The sequence below is a fragment of the Lipotes vexillifer genome, unplaced genomic scaffold (assembly GCF_000442215.2).
Source record: "Lipotes vexillifer unplaced genomic scaffold, Lipotes_vexillifer_v1.1 scaffold410, whole genome shotgun sequence".
In the NCBI taxonomy this organism is placed as follows: Eukaryota; Metazoa; Chordata; class Mammalia; order Artiodactyla; family Lipotidae; genus Lipotes; species Lipotes vexillifer.
In genome coordinates this window covers 1996104-2019848 of record NW_006794028.1, presented here as the reverse complement: position 1 = coordinate 2019848, position 23745 = coordinate 1996104, and the positions used below count along the sequence as shown (strand labels likewise).

The 23745-nt window shown below is 43.4% G+C and overlaps 1 protein-coding gene across 1 annotated transcript in view; it reads left to right on the top strand.

Annotated features, from left to right (window-relative positions):
• PCNX2 (pecanex 2) overlaps positions 1–23745 on the top strand; it is a 277088-nt gene that overhangs the window by 41389 nt on the left and 211954 nt on the right. Inside the window, exons 9-10 of the mRNA XM_007466993.1 lie at positions 11183–11318; positions 18741–18886. Of these exons, the coding sequence (XP_007467055.1) occupies positions 11183–11318; positions 18741–18886 (282 nt within the window). The remainder of the gene's footprint in view (positions 1–11182; positions 11319–18740; positions 18887–23745) is intronic.

Genomic DNA, 23745 nt, shown 5'->3' with positions numbered 1-23745 from the left:
TGGAGTACTGTGGCCTTTCAGTGGCCCATTTGGTCATAGGAGATGTGTGGTGCTTCCTGTTTGATGCTCGAGCACAAAACTCTAGTCACTTCACTTAGCAAAATTATAGCGTTGAGGCTGTTCCCGGGGCAGTTCTGGAAAAGCACTTACGGGGACGCCATCTGTTTAATTCATGCTCAGAAAAAATGGCTCAGTCCTCTGTAGAGTCAGATGATCTTCTGGATTTCAGCTGCTGTCTGACAGGCTTATGGTAGATATTCCAACAGCCTCACACTCCTCCAGACCCAGAGATGTTGAAAGCCGTGCCACCCATGCACGGGAGGCTAATTTCTTTGGATTTGTAGTAAGCCTTGGCTTCCATGGGAGCGCGTGTTGTAGTGACGGTTTGGGTATTTTTGAATTGGTTGTATGAAAGAAAACTTGTGCTAAAACAGAATGACAGCAAGTGAGCTGGTTGAATTTGAATATGTTAATCCCTGCATTAACATACCTGTGTGCGTGTGTCATCCATTACTTTATTTTTTTAAAATTTTAATTTAATTTTATTTTTGGCTGCATTGGGTCTTTGTTGCTGCACGCAGACTTTCTCTAGTTGTGGCGAGCGGGGGCTCCTCTTTGTTGCGGTGCACGGGCTGCTTATTGCAGTGGCTTCTTTTGTTGTGGAGCACGGGCTCTAGGCATGCGGGCTTCAGTAGTTGTGGCTCGTGGGCTCAGTAGTTGTGGCTTGTGGGCTCTAGAGCGCAGGCTCAGTAGTTGTGGCTCACGGGCTCTAGAGTGCAGGCTCAGTAGTTGTGGCGCAGGGGCTTAGTTGCTCCACGGCATGTGGGATCTTCCCGGGCTAGGGCTCGAACCTGTGTCCCCTGCATTGGCAGGTGGATTCTTAACCACTGAGCCACCAGGGAAGCCCCATCTGTTTCTTTAATGCTAGAGGTAAAGACACATCAGAGCAGCACACAGCTGGTCAAGTGCGATGACAGCAGGTCAGGAATTTGTAACTTGGAAGGGCCAGGGCGCTCAACACCTTACACCTGCGTTCCAGTGCGCCTTTCTGTGGGAAGCAACGTCCTGGCAGTTCCTGGCCCTGAAGGAAGTGTTTTCCTGTCACAGTTATGGTGGCAGCAGCCATCGCTTATTAAAGATGTATTTTGCACTAAGCACTGTGCTAACTATTAAATTATCCCATTTCATCCGCCCGACAAAACAGAGGTAGGTGATATTCACTCCATTTGACAGAAAAGGAAACTAAGACTGATGAAGAAACAGGCCCAACCTCAGTAGCTAAGTAAGTGAACAGGGGACACTTAAATCCCACCCCCTGCACTGTCCCCCCAGCAGGGGCTGCAGCCTCAGTTCCCTGGCGCCCAGTCAGGTGAAGTGGGCCCAGGGTTGAATGCTAGGGGCGTTGGGTGCTGAGTCCTCTGGAGGGTATTTGTCCTGCCCTCAGAGGGCTGCTGCTTCTTATCTTCAGGGTGCCTATGCCAGCTTGGGAGGCCTGGGTGAGCAGATTTTCCAGTTCTTTCCACAAGGAGCTAGAAATGCCCGTGTATCTGTGAAGATCTATTTTGTTTAATGTTGTCGATTTTAATGTTTTTTTTTGAAATGCCACAGGCCGCAGGTGGCATGTTTGTGGTTGGCCGCGGCCTGTGGGCTCCCTAAGCCCGGGCCCTCACCTGGTACTCTGAGACCAGGGTGGAACAGCCCCCCTGCTAACGCGTGTGATCTCGGGGTGCCCTTATGCGGCCCCCCGCTCCCCCAGGCCCCCTTCGCGGTCCCTGCCTCACCTCTCCTCCCCCTGAGGCCCGTGGAACCGACCTTGAGCCCTTCCTCTTCCTGGTATCTGCCCTTCTCTGCCTAGAACGCCCTTCCCCACTCACTTCTACCTCTGCAATTCTCTTCCTTCAAAGCACAAATTACCATCTGCCTCTTTTATCCGTCTTTCCCTTTTCCCTACTCTGGCAATAAATCCATCCCTCCATGCTGTCATCAGGGGAGTGCTTACCACATCCTCCCAGATGCAGGAGACTCCCAGCTCCTCTTCCAGACTCTTCTTTACTAAAGAAAAGTGACCGTGGCTAGGGGGCCTTGATAGCCCTCACTTAGCCCTCTGTAGGTAGATGTTCAGTGAATAGTGCATTGAATCAAGTTAATCGTTGGAAATGACGAAGACAGTCCAATCCGAGTTCTGGACAGCAAACATGAGCCAGGCCTTTAGGGATAGCAGGTAAGAGGCAAACGGGAGGGGCAGAGGCGGTCCGCGGAGGCACTCACGCTTTGTTCTATTTGCAGCAGCAGTAATTAGACCTCTTTGCAGAGAGAAACAACCCAGCGAAGGTGGGACTATCAAAAGAACATCCACAGATAACTCTCTCACCTCGCGGTTGTTGGAGGGGAAGCGCCGGAAGCAATAGCAGTTTGCCTGCTCTACACACTTGAATACAGAAAGTTATCTCCTCCTTCTAAAAATGGAAAGAAGCCCCCCTGCAAAACGACTTTCTAACCCCTCACCGCAGAAATCAAGGTTGAGTCTCCAATTAGAGTCTCCGGTGCTGTGTTCCATTCAACGAGGAGGAAACGATTCCCTCTGCCCGTATGGGAGGCAGCTCTGATGGAAAAGCTGACATTGGGGTCCACACTTCCCTGACATCAGAGGGGTCGTGTCCTGTGGTGTGAACTTGAGCTTTCGCCTTGGACTGGCCCACGTTCCCCGTTCCTGCACGAAGAGTAACTTTTGGTTTGACGTTGAGCAGGTTTACTTTAACCATCTTAAGCACTGGTTTTCTAATGCATAGATGGGAATAATACTAGTAATAAGTTCAGTGGGTGGCTTTGAAAGCAAAATATAATAGTATACGCGGTGCTTAGCACAGTACCTCTCATAGGGGGCACTGAGAAAATGTTAGCTATTGTTAAACTGTCCCCAAACAGAAGCCGTAGGACAGTGGCTGAAGTTCACCGTGACGTTATACGGCAAAAGAGCAAAAGGCCAAGGGGAGCCTTTCCTCTAGGGCTTTTATCAGTCACTTTACGAGATTTTAAGGTGGTTCAGTACTTTGTATTCTCCCTGTCAGCCTGTTGTGTTAGAACATTTTGGCCTCTGGGGCAGTTTTACAGAAGGTAGTTTACTATTTTATTTCTGGCTTTTAATGCCATTACATTTAGAGTTCTCCTACTGTAGTAAACATAAACTTTGATTTTGAACTTGGAAGGATTCCTAGTTGGGGCAGTTTCTAAGCCCTTCAGCCGCGGAAGATATTAGCAAAGCAGCCTTTTCCCTCTGAGGCGGCTTCAGTGGCTAGGATTGCCTCTAACTAGCCATTAAACCACTGACTCCTACTCTTGGCAAGAACGCCTGTCCTCTTCGCCATTGTTAAGCCTAGTTGCCATGTGACAGTTTTATATCCCTGACTCCCCAGTATGAATAGGGAATGGTTTGCAATGTAACTTCCATGTCTCTTTGGGGATTCCTGGAGGGAACCAGGAGAGGAAGCGAATTTCCCTCCTTGGCCTCTCTGTCATTGTGGGAACCAAGACATTTCTCATTGACTGCTGAAGAAATTTAAGCAGTATTTTACGGTTGTACAGTAACTGTCCAGAAAGCAGGTACCTTTGGTAACACTATCTCATCTAGTTCTGCTTTCCCCAGAAACGAGAATAAGGGAATTATGGCTTGAATTGCAGAATTCAAGAAATGTAGAATTTCTACAGAAATGTAGAATTGCTACTTAAAAAAATTTCAGAGGATAAATTCATTACCCAGGACACAGGACTGATTCAGCAGCTCAGAGCCTAATATGAGCTCATCTACCTAGAAAATCAAAGTTGAAATAGGCTGTCTGCCTAGGAAGTTGAAGGAAGTGCGTTTTGTGTCTGAAGGGTTCACTGCAGAGTGGACTTTTGTTATGTCCCCTGGAGGTCTTGCAATGAAAGCTTGATAGTTTCTGTTCTTTGTTCAGCAAAGATTTACACGTCTTTCGTCTGTAAATTCTTCCAAGTAACATAGAAGAGCTTTCTCTTGTAAAAGATATATAACCATGCTTTAGTATTAGAAAACCTTTTCTAGTGTCATAAGCAATCTCATGAAAATGCATATAAAAATTTTTTTTAAATGCATACAAAAATGCATATTGTCTGCTCTCCAGTGAAATCCTGTGGAAAGACATAGTGTTTATATTCATTTTGAGTATCTATTACTCATAAAATAGGTTTGGTAGGCTACTGAATGGAAAGACTCATTCTGGAGCAAGTTTAGTTTACAGGGTTTTTATTGGGGATTTTTGTACCTCAGTTGTTTCTATTTAAAAAGTAGAGTAGATTACATGGGTAATCATCTATTTATTTGTCCGGATTCACTTGTTTTGGGCTTCGTTTATGAATCGTTAATAGTACATATCGAAACAGATATTGTTATGTTATAAATTAGGCTTATTTTTGAAAGCTACTCCAACCTCTAAACCCATTAGGTACTATATTCCAAAGGTGGACTGAGGTGTACTTATCTTTTTTTTTTTTTTGCGATATGTGGGCCTCTCACTGTCGTGGCCTTCCCGTTGCCGGACGCGCAAGCTCAGTGGCCGTGGCTCACGGGCCCGGCCGCTCCGCGGCATGTGGGATCCTCCCAGACCGGGGCACGAACCCGTATCCCCTGCATCGGCAGGCGGACTCTCAACCACTGCGCCACCAGGGAGGCCCTGTACTTAATCTTTATGGCCTTCTCAGAGTTCTGACATTTTTGTTGACATTATTATTAGTAGCCTCTCTGACCCTGGTCTCAGTAAAGCCTCTGTTACTTACTGGGATCAGCTCTGAGGAAAGCCCTTTAAAGCCACCGTGCTTACGTGTGTACCTGGATCTCAAAGAAGGTAAGCAGGCAGAAAATTGTAAAAAATAATCACCTCTTTTAGACCTTCTTAACGTTAGTCAGAAGAAATAGTGATCCCTGGTTTGCATTAGCTCAGCCAGAATGTGGGGCATGGATGTCAGTCAGTTGGGTGTGCAAAATATAAAATGTTGTGAATTCTCCCAATATCAGATACGCCCAGTTCTGTGTACCATTCAAGCACGAGTTGAAAACGTCAACTCCAATGATAAATATTTGAGAATATGTACATAGCTGCCTCACTCTGTTGATTTGCATGATAGAGTTATGTGTTACTGAGTTAATTAAAAAACTTCCGGGGATTCTTGGTGCCTTTGATCACCCACATAGAGGTGGAAGTATCTGGAAAAAAAGCAGGTGACCATGCAGGGATTTGCCTCTGCAGAGTTCCTGCTGTCCATATTCCTGTGTCCTCTCTCTTTGTTTTCCAGTCGTTACTATCAGATCCTTTCACTGTAGTCCTGCTTTGTTTTCTTAGACACACTAGAGAGATTAAACTTTCATCCAGGCACAGAGTCATAAGGATGGAGAGTTGATGAGGTGGACTCTAGAAAGACTTCTGTTCTCCGAGGCACGTTCTCTGAATCCCTGGGAAGAGGCCCTGCCACACGGTGGGATTCTGTCCCTGTGGTCACAGCCCCGGCTGCCACATGATGGCAGTCAGATCCCGTGCTGGAGGCCCTCACAAGCTCCCAGGCTGGTGTTCCCTTTTTCTCAAATGCACAGATGAATCTTGCTGTCCTATAAAAGAAGACTTGTTTGCAGGCTTTAAAACAAGGATCCCTGTTCAAATTCTAAATAACAGGTTATAGTTTCCAAAACAGTGCTGCTTTATTTAAATATCCCACATATTGAACACATGGCTGGACTTTCATCTCTAGGCTTGCTCCTCTGGATGGCTTGTTTCCATGGCCCCCGAGTAAGCCTGGGAAACCAGGAAGGACAGGCAGAAAAAGAGAGGCCCTCTTCCTCGGGAGGGTCGATTGTAAGTTTTGAGATCCGGGGAAGATGAAGAATTTCAAGGATTTCTTTCCACATCAATGGGAAAACGCAGCAGCACATGCATTTCAGTTATTTGTTGCTTACAGAAGCTTAGATGAGTGAAAACCTGGGGAGAGCAATATAGCGCAATGGGGTCACTGTGACTTTGAGACCCAGCTCTGTCCATAAGAAAGTGCACCATTGTGGCCCCTGGCCCATCTTTATTTCCTTCTAGTGGCTGCTCTTTTTGTACTTTCCACCATTAATCACTATTTCTGCTGTTTGCCCTGAATTCGATCTCGTTTAAATAAATTTACCTCTGCTCTAGCTCTGAACCAAACGAGTTGTCCAGAGATAAACCAGAGAGCAAGAAAACCAAGGCCAGATGTGCAACTGCTGCTCTATTGTAGTTCAGAGTGTGATTACTACAGGGTTGGAATATTTCCATTTCCATCGCTATTTTAGAGGAAGAAATGTCTCTTGAAACTTAGCACTTTCACATTATATTTAGTATTATGGGGGAAAATCTCCAGCCATAAGTTAGTGAAACAGAGACTATTTTTTGAGATTTTTTTTTTTTTTAATTGAGGTATAGTTGATTTACAGTGTTGTGCTAATTTCAGGTGGACAGCAAAGTGATTCAATTATACATATACATTATTTTCCGGATTCTTTTCCCATATAGGTTATTATAAAATATTGAGTAGAGTTCCCTGTGCTATGCGGTAGGTCCTTGTTGCTTATCTGTTTTATATACAGTAGTGTGTATCTGTTACTCGCAAACTCCTAATGTATCCCTCCCCCCAACAGAGACTTTTTAGATGATCCTTGAGCTCACAGCCCATAGAATAACTGCTATTCCCTCAGGAGAATAAGTAGCAGATAGTCTGAGAGAGGTACAAGAAAAGGAAGATGGGCGGGAATTCTTGGAGGGTTGGTATAGGAAGAGCTCTGTCCACTGAGTGATTTTTGTGACATCATAGCCTCTTTGGTTCCTGAGTGGACAAGCTGGTGCCCGTGGATTACAACTTCAACATTAGGACCCCAGAAAACTATGCCACACGAAGAAGATAAATCTCTTTATCCTCTGGAAGCAGCGTCACACGTCTCCTCCTGGCCAAATAGGAAGCCCATATACACATGACAAGACAGGTTTTCTGGTGAGGACATACCAGCGATAAAGCTCAGAAAAGAATCTTTCTGGGACTTCCCTTGTGGTGTAGTGGTTAAGAATCCGCCTGCCAATGCAGCGGACACGGGTTCGAGCCCTGGTCCGGGAAGACCCCACGTGCCGCGGAGCAACTAAGCCCGTGCGCCACAACTACTGAGCCCGCGCTCTAGAGCCCGTGAGCCACAACTTCTGAGCTCGCTGCCACAACTACTGAAGCCCGCACGCCTAGAGCCCGTGCTCCGCAACAAGAGAAGCCACCGGAATGAGAAGCCCGTGCACCACAACAAAGAGTAGCCCCCGCTTACCGCAACTAGAGAAAGCCTGCGCGCAGCAGTGAAGACCCAGCACAGCCAAAAAAAAAAAAAGAATCTTTCTTAATATCATCATTGCTTCGTGTAAAAGGAGGTTACGAGGGAGCTTGACATGCTGTTTGCGTTTGTCTTTATTTTTTTAAAAAAGGATTAGGTATGAGTTGAGAGCAAGACACCCTTACCCCATTCCTGCTAATAGAGACAGCTAGAATTAATATGTTATTTGTGTGAAAAACATAGGGGTCAGTTTACTGTTTAATATGAGAATGAGTAAAGTCAGGTCCTATATCAGTAGAAAGAAATAGGAAGATTAGGTATTGGTTATTAAGTGTCTGATATATGAGAGGCACCATATCCAGTCTGATTTAATTCTTACAGCAGTCCCTGTGAGGAAGACATCATCCCTATTTTATAGGTGAGGATCTTTTAAAAAATTAATTTTGTTGAAGTGTAGTTGATTTACAGTGGTGTGTTAATTTCTGCTGTACAGCAAAGTGATTCAGTTATACATATATATATACATTCTTTTTCATATTCTTTTCCATTATGGTTTATCACAGGATTTATTGAATATAGTTCTGTGTGCTCTACAGTAGGGCCTTGCTGTTTATAGGTGAGGATTTGAGGTAAGAAAACAACATTGTTATAGTCACAGATAGTAAATAGTAGAGCAGTAATTCAAGCCTAGTTCTGTTTAATTCTAGAACTCATCCAAAAGATTTTGAAAAGAAAACCAAACCCTAGATTTTTACATAGGATTTTTAAATGGCTTGTGCAGGAAAATAATGTTATCTGTTATTATTTTTATTTTGTCATCAAAAACGTGCAAAAAATTCAGCTGTATTGACACTTCCTTTTGGACCATGTTTCCTGCCAGGAGGCCCTGGCAGGAGGAAGGTTGCTCTGAAGTAACTTTGTTACACCTTCCACAGTAGTCTGTTCTTAGTTTATTTCAGTTGGCAATAGAGGGCGCTGTACACTCTCTAGATTTTCTCACATTTCCTTACTGCTCCTGCCTATTTATAGTCATCACCTGCATTCCCTACAGTGAAGTCAGATCAGTCTTTTGGTTTTAGTGAAGTTCTGGCATTTGCTGAGTTTTAGGTTTCTCTAAATTTGTATTAACGAGATGTTTTCGATCCTGTTGTATTTAGCTATGAAATGACAGAATTACAGTCCTCAGAGGTTTCTGTACAAAGTACAAAAGTTTGCATGAACACTGTCTTTATAAATCTAAATTTTTTTCTCTATTAGTGACACACATTACACCACTAGTATGGTCAGGAAGCAAAAGCACTCTTTATGGAACAATCATACAAATAATGGAAGGATAGGATTTTTAAGTTTTCAAAATCCATGTGCTTATCCCACCTGACTCATTTCTCAAACCCTGGTGTTAATGTACGATGTTTCCTAAGTGGTTCTTTACTTAGAAACCATTATTGAATGGTTATTGAAGGAGGCCTTTATTGAATGTATCATCAAATAGCCATAAATCATGTCTCAAAAATGTAGAGAAGGGCTTCCCTGGTGGCGCAGTGGTTGGGAAAAAAAAAAAAAAAAAAAAAAAAAAAAAAAAAAATGTAGAGAAATCTGTGTGTCTGTGAGCACGTATGTGAGAATAGTGGACGTATTTTAAACACTGTTCCTGTTGAATAAGCATTTGTATGTTTGTGAATACAGTAGTAGGGAGTTGGGAAAAAGAAAGATCTAAAAACTTGTTAGAAACTTTGTATCGAAACGTGAGATTAGAAATCAGAAGGCATTACTACTCAGCCTTAAAAAGAAGAACAAAATAATGCCGTTTGCAGCAACATGGATGGACCTAGAGATTATCATACTAAGTGAAGTAAGTCAAAGACAGAGAAAGACAAATACCATATGATATCACTTATATGTGGAATCCAAAATATGACACAAATGAACCTATGTATGAAACAGAAACAGACTCACAGATACAGAGAACAGACTTGTGGTTGCCAAGGGGGAGAGGGGGTGGGGGAGGGATGGAGTGGGAGTTTGGGATTAGCAGATACAAACTACTATATATAAAATAGATAAACAGCAAGGTCCTACTATATAGCACAGGGTTCTATATTCAAAATCCTGTAATAAACTGTAATGGAAAAGAATATGAAAAAGAATATGTTTATAATGTATAGCTGAGTCACTTTGCTGTACACCAGGAACTAACACAACATTGTGAATCAACTATACTTCAATAAGAGAATAAATAAAAAAAAGGAAGGTGATGACATTAGTGCAACGTCTGCATTCTTGAGGTGGCTTGTGCAGCAACACAACTAAGGAGCCCGCGTGCTGCAACTAAGACCTGGTGCAACTAACTAAATAAATAAATAGTAAAAGGAAAAAGAAAAATGCTTGAAACTATAATAAGATGTGTCATTTCAGAAGCAGGAAGTCCAAAGGCTTGATCAGTGCAGGGTTGGTTGGTCATCAAGAAACTAGTTTCCTTCTGTGTTTCAGCTCTGCTGTCTTCGGGCTCGTCCCTCACGATGGCAGTATCGCTGCTGCAGCTCCAAGGGTTTCTGACTCACATAGTGTCTAAAGGTCAGGAGAGAGATAGTCTCTTACTTTTGTTACTTTTTAAGAAGTAGAACCCTCCTACACTGTTGGTGGGAGTGTAGATTGGTGCAGCCATTATGGAAAAACAGTATGGAGGTTCCTTAAAATCTAAAAATAGAGCTACGATATGATCTAGCAATCCCGCTCTTTGGCATATATCCAGAGAAAACCATAATCTGAAAAGGTACACGCATCCCAATATTCATTGCAGCACTATTTACAATAGCCAAGACATGGAAGCAACCTGAATGTCCATTGACAGATGAATGGATAAAGAAGATATGGTACGTATATACAATGGAATATTACTCAGCTATAGAAAAGAATGAAATAATGCCATTTGCAGCAACGTGGATGGACCTAGAGATGATCATACTAAGTGAAGTAAGTCAGAAAGAGAAAAACAAATACCATATGATATCACTTATATGTGGAATCTAAAAATGATACAGATGAACTTATTTACAGAACAGAAACAGACTCACAGACGTAGAGAACAGACTTATGTTTACCAAAGGGGAAAGATGGGGGGGGAGGGATAAATTAGGAATTTGGGAGTAACATATACATACTACTATAAATAAAATAGATAATCAGCAAGGACCTACTGTACAGCACAGGGAACTCTACTCAGTATTTTGTAGTAACCTATATGGGAAAAGAATCTGAAAAAGAATATACACATATACATATATATCTATAAATATAACTGAGTCACGTTGCTGTACACCTGAAACTAACATAACATTGTAAATCAACTATACTCCAATAAAAACTAAAGAAATTAAAAAAAAATTTTAAAGGTAAAAACACTGAAAAAAAAAAAAGAAATAGAAAAACTTGCTCGTGAGCGTCCTTATCCACAGCTGCCTCCCCTTTGCTCTGCGGTAGCCTCTTAGAATAGCATTACACTCCTGTGCCAGGGCTGGCCGGGGTGGTTGGAGTTCCCATGATGGGTGTGGCATGACCAGGATTTACCCCAGGGGCCAGGGAGGGACCTCGTCTCTTCTGAAGCACACCGTCTTGGATGATTGAATAAAACTGGAGTTCCATGTTGAATGTGTGCAAGGTGATAGCCCTTCTGCCTGAAGGTGACATGGCACACGCAATTCTCGACTTTGAACTGCTCATGCAAGGTGGCAGAGGCTTACCCGTGACCTGCATTAAGGATCCCTGCTGCCCTTGTGTTTGCATGTAATAAGTAGATGACTTCTGGTACTTCCAGGTAACTGAAGCATTTGTTTTGCCCATCCTCAGAGACGTACAGAGCAGCTCGTCCAGTACCACAACTTCCGAGAGTCAAGATCCTCCTTCAGGGGACCCTGTGGTCAGTGCCTTGCAACAACAGCTGTTGCTGATGGTGGCTCGAAGGACCCAGTCAGAAACCCCACGGGTACGTCGCAGCATTCCCGTTTGTGAATGTTCCAGAAGCAGGGATCCGGAAACCCGTCTCCAGGTTGGATTCCCTAATAGAATTAGCCCAGTCTTGTCCTGAATTTTATGTCAGCTGGGTTGTGGCTATATCACTTTGTGGTAGTCTACTGAACAAATGTGAAAAGAAACCTCTTAGGTAACAGGTACCCTTCCCTTCATGCTAACGGGATTATTACTGTCTTAATTGCTCTTCCAAAAGCATTAGAAATTCATTTCCATTGATCTTTGGGATGCACAAATCCCACAAGAGCTCACTTGGTTAGGATGGCATTTTTTCCCCGCATGGTTTGGAAAATATCTGGATTTTTATTAATTTATTATAGCCTTATATTTTAAGCATGCAGAGATTTTTAAAGAGAATCTTGGCTTGAAGGGAGACTTTATTCTTGGAGCAAATGACATGATCGTCAAGGGGCTTAAAAGATGAAGCCTTGCATTGTTTTACTAAGAGATAACTTACTGATGTTCATTCACTTATTCACTGCACCTTTAATGAGACTCTGTGGGGCACAGAGCAAAGAATTCAAAGAAAAGATAACATGGGAGCAAAGACATACAACCAGTCATGAATTTAGAGCTCCAGATTCCATCAGGGCGTTTCAGAGAATGAGGATGGAGAAGCCTCCTTAGGAGAAGAGACATTGGGCTAGACCTTGAAGGAAGGTGGATTTCAGTAAGTACAGATTGAAGGAGGAGGGTAATAGGTGGGACGTTAGTGTGAAGTTTCTTTATTGCTGTGTTTACCTTCCTCCTGACAATGTTTTGATTTCTTCTAGAGAATCTCACCTATAAAAAGAAATAATAGTTTTATATATGTTTTCATGAGTGCTTAACCAAATTTTTCCAAAAGATGCTTGATAGGAATCTTTACACTATTTTTCCGATGTGCAGAAAAAATGTTGGGCTATCTTCTAACTGACCGCATGTTTTTCTGGAGTCTTTATTCTTGCTGACTGGGTACGAGTTGGGAGGGCTGCATAGGGAGGACTTGAAAAAGCCAGTGAAGGGTAATCGGTGCTCTCAGGCTTGAAGGAGCTTCGGTAGGAATAAGCATTCAGTTAACTCAAAGGGTCAGTCTTCAGGGCTGTCTTCCCTTTCGTGTACTGGGTCTCTCCTACCCCGCCTCCCTTCGAGGTGCAGGAGGAAGCTTTCCAACACCCCGGGAGGCGAGTGGAGGTGAGAGGGAGCCTCTGATGGCTGAGCAGGGCTGGTCCAGCAGATGCCTGGTCCCTGGGCATGCTGGGTGGTCCTGCCCAGTTAGGGTGCAGCGCTGGGGTCTCCCACCCTGCCTTTAGCGTCCAGCTCTGAGGACCCTGCATTCTGCGGCCTCCCCCTCTCCCTCAGTATCTTTGGGTTCACCAGTCTTTTCTATGTCTGCGTGTGCTCCCCTGGGCTCAGACCCCAGCTGCGCCCTCAGCAGTCCGTGCCCTGTGTCCAGCCCCACCATGGCGGCCAGTACTAGTTCCAAGCCTTAGTGCAGGGGCGGCCCTGCAGAATGTGGGTTTTCTCTGAGAAACTTGCCTTCTCCTGAGACAGGCCTGGGGAAGCTTCAGCTCCCTACCACCCTTCCCCGCCTCCAGAACATCAGTACTGAACCCACAAGGAGGGGAAGGTTATATAAAAATATTCAGATAGTTTGGGAAGATGCAAATGTCACAGATCCTGTGGGTGGCAGAATCCTAGGGAAACTGGGAATTTCAGATAGTCAGAGATGCAAATCCACTGACTTAGCGTCTGGAGAACATCCCAGGTAGAACAGAAACTCAGAGACAAGTAAATATCGCATGGATAAACCAGAAAGAGTTACGCTACTCCTTATTTTACGTTTAAAATTCTGTTAAGTGGCACGATTATGTAAATGAGTGTATAAAAAACTAAATTTATGTATGTATTGTTTCACCTTTAACACTTAACCAAATTCATTGATGAACTTCAACTTTTTAAGCTTTCTTAATTTTAAGTAGAATTTATAAACAATTTAAGTTTTACTCTAGGTAGGTATAGAGGAGGGAAAATGAAGATTGCTATCCAGGCTCCTATATAGACCCTAAATATTTACAAAGGTCTCATATCGAAAAGAATTCTTTAGTTCTACTATTTAGTTTTCCAAGTTTAATTGATATCACCAGGGAATTCAGTTAGGTTTTGGCCACGAAATAAAAATTAAGTTGGTTTCCTGGTCATTATCCCACACACATTTGGTAAAGATTTACTGTACCTTCAGCCCTGTGCTAAGGGCGAGGTAAACAGTGGGAAAGAGCCTCAGCCTCTACCTTCTGGCAGTCTGTAATAACTGGTCAACCAGTTCAGTTCTGTAGGATGGAGCCTGTGATAAGGACAGGCTCAGGTGCTATGGGACGCACAGGAGGCCCCAGGCAGGACGCAGGGGATCAGGAAGGCTTCCCCGGTGAGGAGAGATCTCAGCCGAAACGCGGAGGATGAGTTGAAGGTGGCAGAGAAATAACCTAGGTGTGGCCTGCAGGTGAGCTCACTGACTGGAGAGTGGAGGCCCAGGGATAGCCACAACAGGAGGAGCTGATTCTTAGATAGTCCAGCAAAACCCAGCCCTATTCCTTAGGGCTCTGCAGACTTTCCGTCCCCCATCCTCCCTCCCTCCCCACCTCCCTTCTTCACGGCTGCTTGAGTGCAGCATGTGTCACCTGGGACACCCTCACCACTAGTTCAGTTTTGTAGGTAAGTCCATTTGTGTCGTATTTTACATTCCACATAGAAGTGATCTCATATGGTATTTGTCGTTCTCCTTCTGACTTCGCTTAGTATGATCATCTCTAGGTCCATCCATGTTGCTGCAAGGGTACCATTATTTTGAACAGTAGATCTTTTCAGGTAGCTTGGGGGAGGGGCATGGACCTTTACATTCTTTAAAAAATTTTTTTTAATTTTTATTATTTTTTTTTTTGCGGTACGCGGGCCTCTCACTGCTGGGGCCTCTCCCGTTGTGGAGCACAGGCTCCGGACGCGCAGGCTCAGTGGCCATGGCCCACGGGCCCAGCCGCTCCGCGGCGGCATGTGGGATCTTCCCGGACCGGGGCACGAACCCGTGTCCCCTGCATCGGCAGGCGGACTCTCAACCACTGCACCACCAGGGAAGCCCCAATTTTTTTTATTTTTAAAGATTTTTTTTTTTTTTTGATGCAGACCACTTTTTTTTTTTTTTTAAATCTTTATTGAATTTGTTACAATATTGCTTCTGTTTTCTGTTTTGGTGTTTTTGGCACACGCGTGTGGAATCTTAGCTCCCCGACCAGGGATCGCCCCCACACCCCCTGCACTGGAAGGCGAAGTCTTAACCACTGAATTGCCAGGGAAGTCCCCTTTACATTCTTAAATGTTTTAATTCTACCAAAGATTATTTCTGAACTGTACTATATACTTCTGTACCTTCTTAAACTGAACGTGCTGATCATTATTTAAGCTGTTCTTGATAATTCAGGTTTACGAAATGGACCTTGGTATTGTGCTGTCAGTACAGATCCATATGGGGGGTGGTGAGCAAATGCAATTATCTTGTTTCTTAAAAAGGACTTGTGTTCAATTTACACCCCATCCCCCTACTTTTACTAATCTCTTTCTTCTGATCGTAGAATAAAACTTGCAGGCCTGACTTGGCAGGCAGAGTGATGTGATTGTTCTTGGGTGAGGCTTAATTAATGAATCAGAGACAGAACCGGCCTCTTGGTTAGTGTGTCTCTGTGTTTACCTAGGTCATAGATATGGAACCCCCCTTAGTCGCCACTGTGGGTCCTCACCCCTGCCAGCTCCTTCATCACTGATGGTTGCCAGGAGCTCTGCGTTAGATCCCTTTATTCCTTTCTGGGGATAATCACCTTGTTCGCTCCCACGGCTCACTTCTCTCTCTCTTTCTGGGTATATAGATGCAGATATAGACATGCTTATACTTGTATGTATGTGTGTATCACCGTGTTACCCAGGCTGGTTGGCTTGTCTACTCCCCAGGAGTTCCTAAACCCCTTCAAGGTAGAAACTCTGTCTTGTTATCCTTTGAATTTTCAGCTTATATTGCATATCATATCTGGCTTATATAATCTGCATAATAAATATTTGTTGGATGAGTGAATAAATGAATGATTAAAACGATGAGAAAAATTTGAATTTGAGAGACTTACCTGGTGGTCCAGTGGTTAAGACTCTGCGCTTCCACTGTAGGGGGTTTGGGTTTGATCCCTGGTCAGGGAACTAAGATCCTGCATGCCACGCAGTGCAGGGGGAAAAGAAAATTTGAATTTGAAATTTATACCAGAAAACAGGCTAAGTATAATTGCTGTGATTCACTGAAGCATCGAGCCCTGTGCTTCCTTGCTATTTAAAGCAAAAAATGAAATTCGATGAACCTCATTTTCTGATAAAGGAAGTTGTTATGGGCTGATGTGGGTTCCCTCAAAATTCATAGGCTGCCATCACAACCCCCGTGACTTCAGAATGTGACTGTATTTGGAATAGGACCTTTAAAGAGGTAATTAAGTTAAAATGAGGTCATTAGGGTAGAACCTAATCCAGTATGGCTGGTGTCCTTTGAAGAAGCGGCGATCAGGACACAGATACACATAGAGGGAGACCATGTGAAGACACAGGGAGAAGACGGCCGTCTGCCGGCCAACGAGCGAGGCCTCAGAAGAAACCACTCCTGCCAACACCTTGATCTTGGGCTTTCGGACTCCAGAATAATAGCACCTACGTGGAAGAGTTACTTTGGGGTTTTTAGGGTTAAAGATGGCAAAATTATGCCTTTAATAATCAGTGTCAATTATTAATATCATCAAAATTTTTATTAGGTATACGGAACTCTTGAATGTTCCAGGGAGCTCGGGGGACATACAGTTCTCCTGTCTAAGCCACCCCATCTGTGGTACTTTGTTGTAGCAACCCTAGTAAACTAACACAGAAATCAAACCATTTTCTCTTTGCATTAAATTCTGAGATGTTTCTTAAACAAGGATTTCCATTTAAGCAGCAATAAATAGCACAATATGCCAGAATCTTTAATAAGTTTTGCAGAAAATGTAGACGTAGTCTTCCTGTGATTTTTTTTTTTTTATACCAACCTTCCCTAAAACTGCTCTCACTAAAGGAGAGTATTTTTCTTACTATTCAAAAGAATGCTATCACCTTCACTGTTGCTTATCCTTGACCTGTTTACACATCATACCTGAATTCCCACATCACAGAATGGTAAACCGTGCTCAGCTTGTACACGTATTTCTTACTTGCTCTCTTTATCCACGGAGCATAAGGGAAAAGGATCTCTTTTGCCGGGAAGGTTTACTCTAAACCACAAATTCATTGTCATTAAAAGAAGGTGCTGTTCTTGCTGACATACAGCAGGCAGTCTCCACGAAGCTCTCTTTTCTGTTGGAGTCGCATTCCAGACACAAACAGCACTTATAATCTCAACTTTCCTGTAATAACACAGCCCAGTCCATCCTGTATATTGCTAACCTATATATTGCCTTCACGATGGATCGACTTTCCCTTGAAATGCCTTTTGCGTTTATAGTCGGAATAACTGTGCTCTATAGCTGAGTCAGGGAATCAGCATCTGGGAACAGAGAGGTGGTAAAGTCAGCCTCCTTGGAGGGTACCACGTGGTCTCCAATGAAGCAGGTGTGCTGCCCTTATGCATGCCAGGCATTTTGACATCAGCAACTTTCACTGAATTAAGGAAAAATTTTGTACTCTGCCCAAGTATAGCCTTCTACTTTGTAAGTCAGAGAGAAGTGTGTGAGACCTTTAAAAGTCAGCATCCCCTCCATGGCTGCTCTTCTGTGCTGTCCTCCCTTTTCTTATTTTGGTCCTTCTTAACAGTCTCCTGTGTTTTATGTTAGTCAGCCTACAGGAAATTAGAGCCTACCGAAAATCTTTTTGGGAAAAATAGAGGGCAAAAGCAAACAAATAAAAATACAAACTAGAGTAATCCACCAATTCGACTTTTAGATGTATATCCAAAAGAGCCTAAAGCAGGGACCTGAACAGATATTTGCACGTGCATGTTCACAGCAGCAGCATTCACGATTGTGAATAGCGAATATTCCACCAAGGGGGTAGGGGAAGCAACCTCAGCGTCTGTCAACAGATGAATGAATAAACAATATGCGGTCTGTCCATACAACGGAATTTTATTCAGCCTTAAAAAGGAAGGAAGTTCTGAGACCTGCTACATGGATGAATCTTGAGGTCACTATGCTAAATGAAATAAGCCAGTCACAAAAGGACAAATACTGTATAATTCCACTTACAGGAGGTCCCTTGAGGAATCAGATTCCTGGAGACAGAAAATAGAAGGATGGTTGTCAGGCTGTGGGGAGGGGAGAGTGGGGTGTCAGTGTTCAATGTGGACAGTTTTGGTTTTGCAAGATGAAAAAGTTCCCGAGATCTCTTGCACAACAATATGATTATTGTCACTACTGAAATGTATACTTACAAAATGGTCAAGATGGTGAATTTTACATTATGTATTTTTTTAACCACAATTATCAAAAAAAAAAAAGACAGATTAGAAATAGAAGATGTACAGGGGGCTGGGGCTCATAAGTATTTGTTCGACAAATGAATGAAGACTAATTTTTTTCAAAACTGAGTTCCTCTCCATTGGATTAGAGCCAATCAGAGATGAATTTGGGGTGAAGATGTTTTCAATCCGAGATTAAATTCCCCCATTTGTTTCTGTTTTATTGGCTTATATTTTTTCTATAAATATTTTATTTTTTCTTATATTGGGCTTCACCAAGGACCTACATATTGTCAGTGAAAATATTTTTACTTTTAGTAAAATTTAAATATTTATCTCAGTATTACATTAAATAACATACCTTTCAAAAATTAAGTCATTTAAGGTCTTTTGCTGAATTCTGATCTTTCATAAGAATTATTTTCATGGCAGTTTCTTGGCCTGACAGCAGTATTTTGATATGTGTAGCATAATTTTAATGTTACATTATAATGAAATTGAAGTGTGTTGGTAAAAAAGACCTTTTCTCCAACAAGGATCTACTGAATAGCACAGGGAACTATACTCAGTATTTTGTAATAACCTGTAAGGGAAAAGAATCTGGAAAAGAATATATATATATAACTGAATCACTTTGCTGTGCACCTGAAACTAACACAACATTGTAAATCAACTGCACTTCAGTACAAGAAAAGAAAAAAGAGCTGAAAAAAAATGACCTTTGCTGTTGATCATCATCCTTTTCTTAGGGTACCCATTTTTTATGAACTATGTTGGTTTCCATTTCAGAATTTGAACATCTGCTCTTAGTACTTTTAAATCAGGAGGTTTATTTATGACAATAACATGTCAATGTGAGACCCTCTCTCTGTTTTTTCTTTTGGCCTCTAAAAGCATCTGAGTCAGGATCTAGAAGACTCTTCCTGTTCTTCCACACAAGGAAAATTTAACCGAGAGCAGTTTTACAAGTTTATCATCTTCCCTGGCAAGTGGATTAAGGTCTGGTATGATCGCCTTACCTTGTTGGCGTTACTTGATCGGTAAGCTGACGGGCACGCACGTGTACGGGTGAAAGACACGAGGGGGGGCGTGTGGCGGCTTGTGCTCACGTGCTGATAGCAAGGAATTTGGCTGCAGGCTGAGGTTCTCTGGGGGCATTTTCAAGGTGTCCACCCTTTGTGCTGCACACCCAGAGTCAAAGCAGTGAGATCTTGACAACTGAAGAAATTGTCATTGAGCGATTACAATGGGAGCTAGGAGAACTGGGTAAAATGGTTTAGCCTTAAGGTTAGCTTTGGGGTCCATATTATGCCTTGGTCTGCTCATGGCCTGCCAATTTTTGTAGGAGGACCTGCGGCTCCTGTACGCAGGGCAGGGCCTGGGTGCCTGGGTGTGGTGTGGGGGGGAGAGGAGGAACACCGGGTGGCTGGGGTGCTGACGTCTGGCCCTTTCTCTCTATCCTGTAATTTCAGGGCTGATCTTTCCTTTAAGCCCCGTTACTCTTCCACACCACTGCTCCTCAAGATGTAACGCTGTGGGAGCTGAGGGTACTGGGTGGGGAGGTGGAAGCAGAGGCTGGGGGGTCAGGTTGGCTAAGGTGTGATGGAGTTGGGGCCAGGTAGGAGACTTATCCCCACCTCGAGATATACGGAGGACCGCACCGTGGCCTTCAAGGGCTGTGGGTTTGGAAATGTGTGATGCCGTTACTAACGGTGTCATCAGCAAATGCTGAGTTTCACCGTTAGATGCCAGCCAGTGCATTCTCTACGTCTGCGTATTTATTCCAGTCCCGCCCCTAGGTTCTTCAGAACCATCTTTGTTTTTTGTGTTTTTGTTTTTTTAGATTCCACACATATGTGTTAGCACACGGTATTTGTTTTTTCTCTTTCTGACTTACTTCACTCTGTATGACGGACTCTAGGTCCATCCACCTCACTACAAATAACTTGATTTTGTATCTTTTTATGGCTGAGTAATATTCCATTGTATGTATGTGCCACATCTTCTTTATCCATTCATCTTTCGATGGACACTTAGGTTGCTTCAGTGTCCTGGCTATACTCCAATAAGGATGTTAAAAAAAAAAAAAAGCCAGCCAGCGGGGCAGTGGGAGGGCTGGTTGCCTGCTTTGCTGTAGTTGGTCCCCCAGGGACTACTTGTCATAGTAGTGTCTTAAATGGTATGATCACATACTGAAAAACTATAGTCATGCACAATTACAACAGTAAATTTCAGGACCTACAAGTCAGGGAATGGAGTTATAATGGTTTTTCTAACAACACTGTGTTACCCAAGGGGCACACACTTAAGACGAAGACTTCGTACTTAACTAAAATAATTCAGGACAATACAGTCTGTTAGATGAGGCAGGTTTTTGGAGATACTCATTTAAAAAGAAATTACTGGGCTTCCCTGGTGGCGCAGTGGTTAAGAATCCACCTGCCAATGCAGGGGACACGGGTTCTAGACCTGGTCCAGGAGGATCCCACATGCCGCGGAGCAACTAAGCCCGTGTGCCACAACTACCGAGCCTGCACTCTAGAACCTGTGAGCCACAGCTACTGAGCCTGTGAGCCACAACGACTGAAGCCCGCGCACCTGGAGCCCGAGCTCTGCAACAAGAGAAGCCACCGCAATGAGAAGCCCGCGCGCAGCAACGAAGACCCAACACAACCCAAAATAAATAAATAAATTTTAAAAAACCAGGGATTCACACGATAGATTTTACATTTTTGACAGTGAAAGCTATATTGTTATTTGAAAAGTCATACATAAACTACATTAGATATTCATCGGGGGTATTTAAAGTCACAGGTGGATGAGAGAAGTTGAATTTGCCAAATGAAAGCTTAGAAAGAAAACGTATGCATAATAAAAAACAAACTGCGAGGGTTGGCAGGAAGTGGAAGAAATTGGTGAGTAACAGGCACTGAAATCGGACTAATCACTGCTCTGGACTCCCACAGGTTAAGGCCTTCTGCTCGATGTTTCTCAGCTTTCCGCTGGAATTCAGGCTGATCTTCCTTGAGCGGGTTTCCTTATCCTCTGATCGTAGTAGCGTCACGGGTTTCTGTGATTGCAGCCTCTTCTGTTTGCCTTCAGTTTGCCATCCATTCTGTTCAGATATTTTCAGACTTGTCTTTGTTTTCCTTTCTCATTTTCTCTTCTTTCCTCTTCTGCCATTACCCCATCTTGCAAAACACCTAGGTTTCCTTTTCATTTAATTAGTTTATCAGGTTGGCATCAAAAACAAAAAGCTGCCCGTCTGAGCATCATTTCATTCATTTGTTCATTCATTCAACACATTTTAAAAATAAAGCAAAAATTGAAGCACCTACTCCACGCTAGGCTCTATATGGAACCCTGCGTATAGGGCAGTGAATGAAACAGACACGGTCTCTGCACTAAGGGAGCCCGACTCCACTGGGGGTGATGGGATTTGAGACAGCAAATGGTACTGGGTGCCATGGAAGACACGGAACCTGGGGGAGGAGGGACACAGATGTCAGGACAGGTGGCTGCAGAAGGCTTATCTGAGGACAAACAGATACGAAATATGGCAGGGAGCTAGCCACGTGACAAGTAGGGGGAAACTCACTATCATCACTGTCATCGCGAGGACGTGCTCTCGTATTTCCCACCCTTACAAATCCTCTCGACCACTTTCCCCCCAGCTGCTGTCCAGGCTCCCTTGCAGCAGAGCTCCTTGAAGCGTTACCTGTGCTATTTCCAGTTTCTCTTCTCCCATTTTCTCATAAACCCATTGCATTCAGCCTCCTCTGATCCCAGGACTCCATGGAGCCTGCCCTGGTCCAGGTCACTGTTGACCCTGTCGTTCAGGTCACTGGACCCTCCGTCTTGGCTTACTTTCTTCTCTGGGCTCCCAGGGCTCAGCCCTCTCTTGGTTTTCCTTCTGCCTTGTTGGGTCACTCCTTCCTGGTCACCTTTGCAGGTAGCCACTTCCCGTTGGTGTCCTTAGGAGCAGCACAGCTCTTGCTCTTTCTACCCTCTTTTCTTTAGCGATCGCATTTAGTCTCATGGCTTTTAAATCCCATCGATCCGCCAGTGACTCTCAGATTTCTGTCTCCAGCTTGGACCTATTGCCCCAATTCTCGACTTGTGTCTCTAACTACGGGATTGACATCTCATGATCGGAGGTCATGTTTCAGAGTCGAAACAGTTCTTCATCTCTGCCTTATCCCAAGTCTGCTCCATCTTCAGTCTCCCCCACCTCAGCTGATGACAGACCTATCCTTCCAGGTTCTCAGGTTAAAAATCCTGGTGTCATCCTTTCACACCCACATTCAGCTTCTCATAGGAAATTATGTTTACTGCTCCTTCAAATGTGTCTGCTGCACCTTCCACCTTCAATGTAACCACCCTTGTCTGAGCTGCTTTCATCTCCCATCTGAGTTACTGCCAGAGCATCTCCTGCTCAAACCCATTCTCCCTGTATGCTACTCTTTTTTTTAAAAATGTTATCGAAGTATAGTTGATTTACAATGTTGTGTCAATTTCTGCTATACTGCAGAGTGACTCAGTTATATATATATCTATTTTTTCAGATTCTTTTCCATTATGGTTTATCACAGGGTATTGAATATAGTTCCCTGTGCTATACAGTAGGTCCTGTTGTTTATCTATTTTATATATAGTCGTGTGTATCTGTTAATCTCATACTCAATTTATTCCCCCCTTCCTCTTTGGTAGCCATAAGTTTGTTTTTTATGTGTGTGAGTTTATTTGTATAATTTTTTTTAGATTCCACATATAAGTGATATCATGTGATATTTATCTTTCTCTGTCTGGCTTACTTCACTTAGTACCATCATCTCTAGGTCCATCCATGTTGCTGAACGTGGCATTATCTCATTCTTTTTTATGGCTGAGTAGTACTCCACTGCATATATGTACCACACCTTCTTTATCCATTCATCTGTCGATGTTCATTTAGGTTGCTCCCATGTCTTGGCTATTGTGACTAGTGCTGCTATGAACATTTCGGTGCATGTATATTTCTGAATTAGAGTTTTGTCTGGGTAAATGCCCAGGAGTGGGTTTGCTCGATCGTATAGTAACTCTATTTTTAGTTTTTTGAGAAACCTCCATACGGAACTGTTCTCCATAATGGCTGCACCAATTCATATTCCCACCAACATGTCCCTGTACTCTCTTCTTAACACAACAGAGTGAGGCTGGCCTTCCTATTCTGCATCACGCCAAGCCCTCTTCCAGCCTGAAGACCTTCGCACTGGCTGTTCCCTCCACCTGGAGCGCTCTCTCCTTAGATACCTGCACGACCAACCCCTTGGTCTTTTAAGTGTCTTTTCTCAGTGAGTCTTAGCCTGACCTTCCTGTTTAAAATTCCATCAGCTTCCTGCCCGGACAGTTGTAACTCCTCTCACCTTGTTCTATTCATTTTTCTATTGCACTAATCATGTTCAGATACTATATCATGTACTCATTTTGTGTGTATTACCTATTTTATGTCACTGCCCACTGGAAAGGAAACTTCATGATTTTCATTCGCTGATGTATTCCCAGCACCCAGAGCGGTGCCGAGCCCTATTATTACGTGAACAAATGAATCGACTTCCCTTAGCAAAGCAGCTCCCCTTCCCGATTTCTGCCATTAAGATCCTCTTTCCCCAGATTGAAATCTTGGAACCGTCTTAACCAGTCTTTCACTGTAGATAATCCATTCAATCACAGGGTCCTTTCTGCCTCGTTCTGCATTGTGTCTGAGAGTCACGTGTCCTTTCCAGTTCTCCAGCTGTGTCACTTTCCCAGGCCTTCCTTACTTCTCTCTGGGAGTATTATTTATCCTTTCCCCTTCAGTGCATCTTGTTAACCTCTGCAAGATAAATCTTTCTCAAGTAAAGCCTTAATCACGGCATTC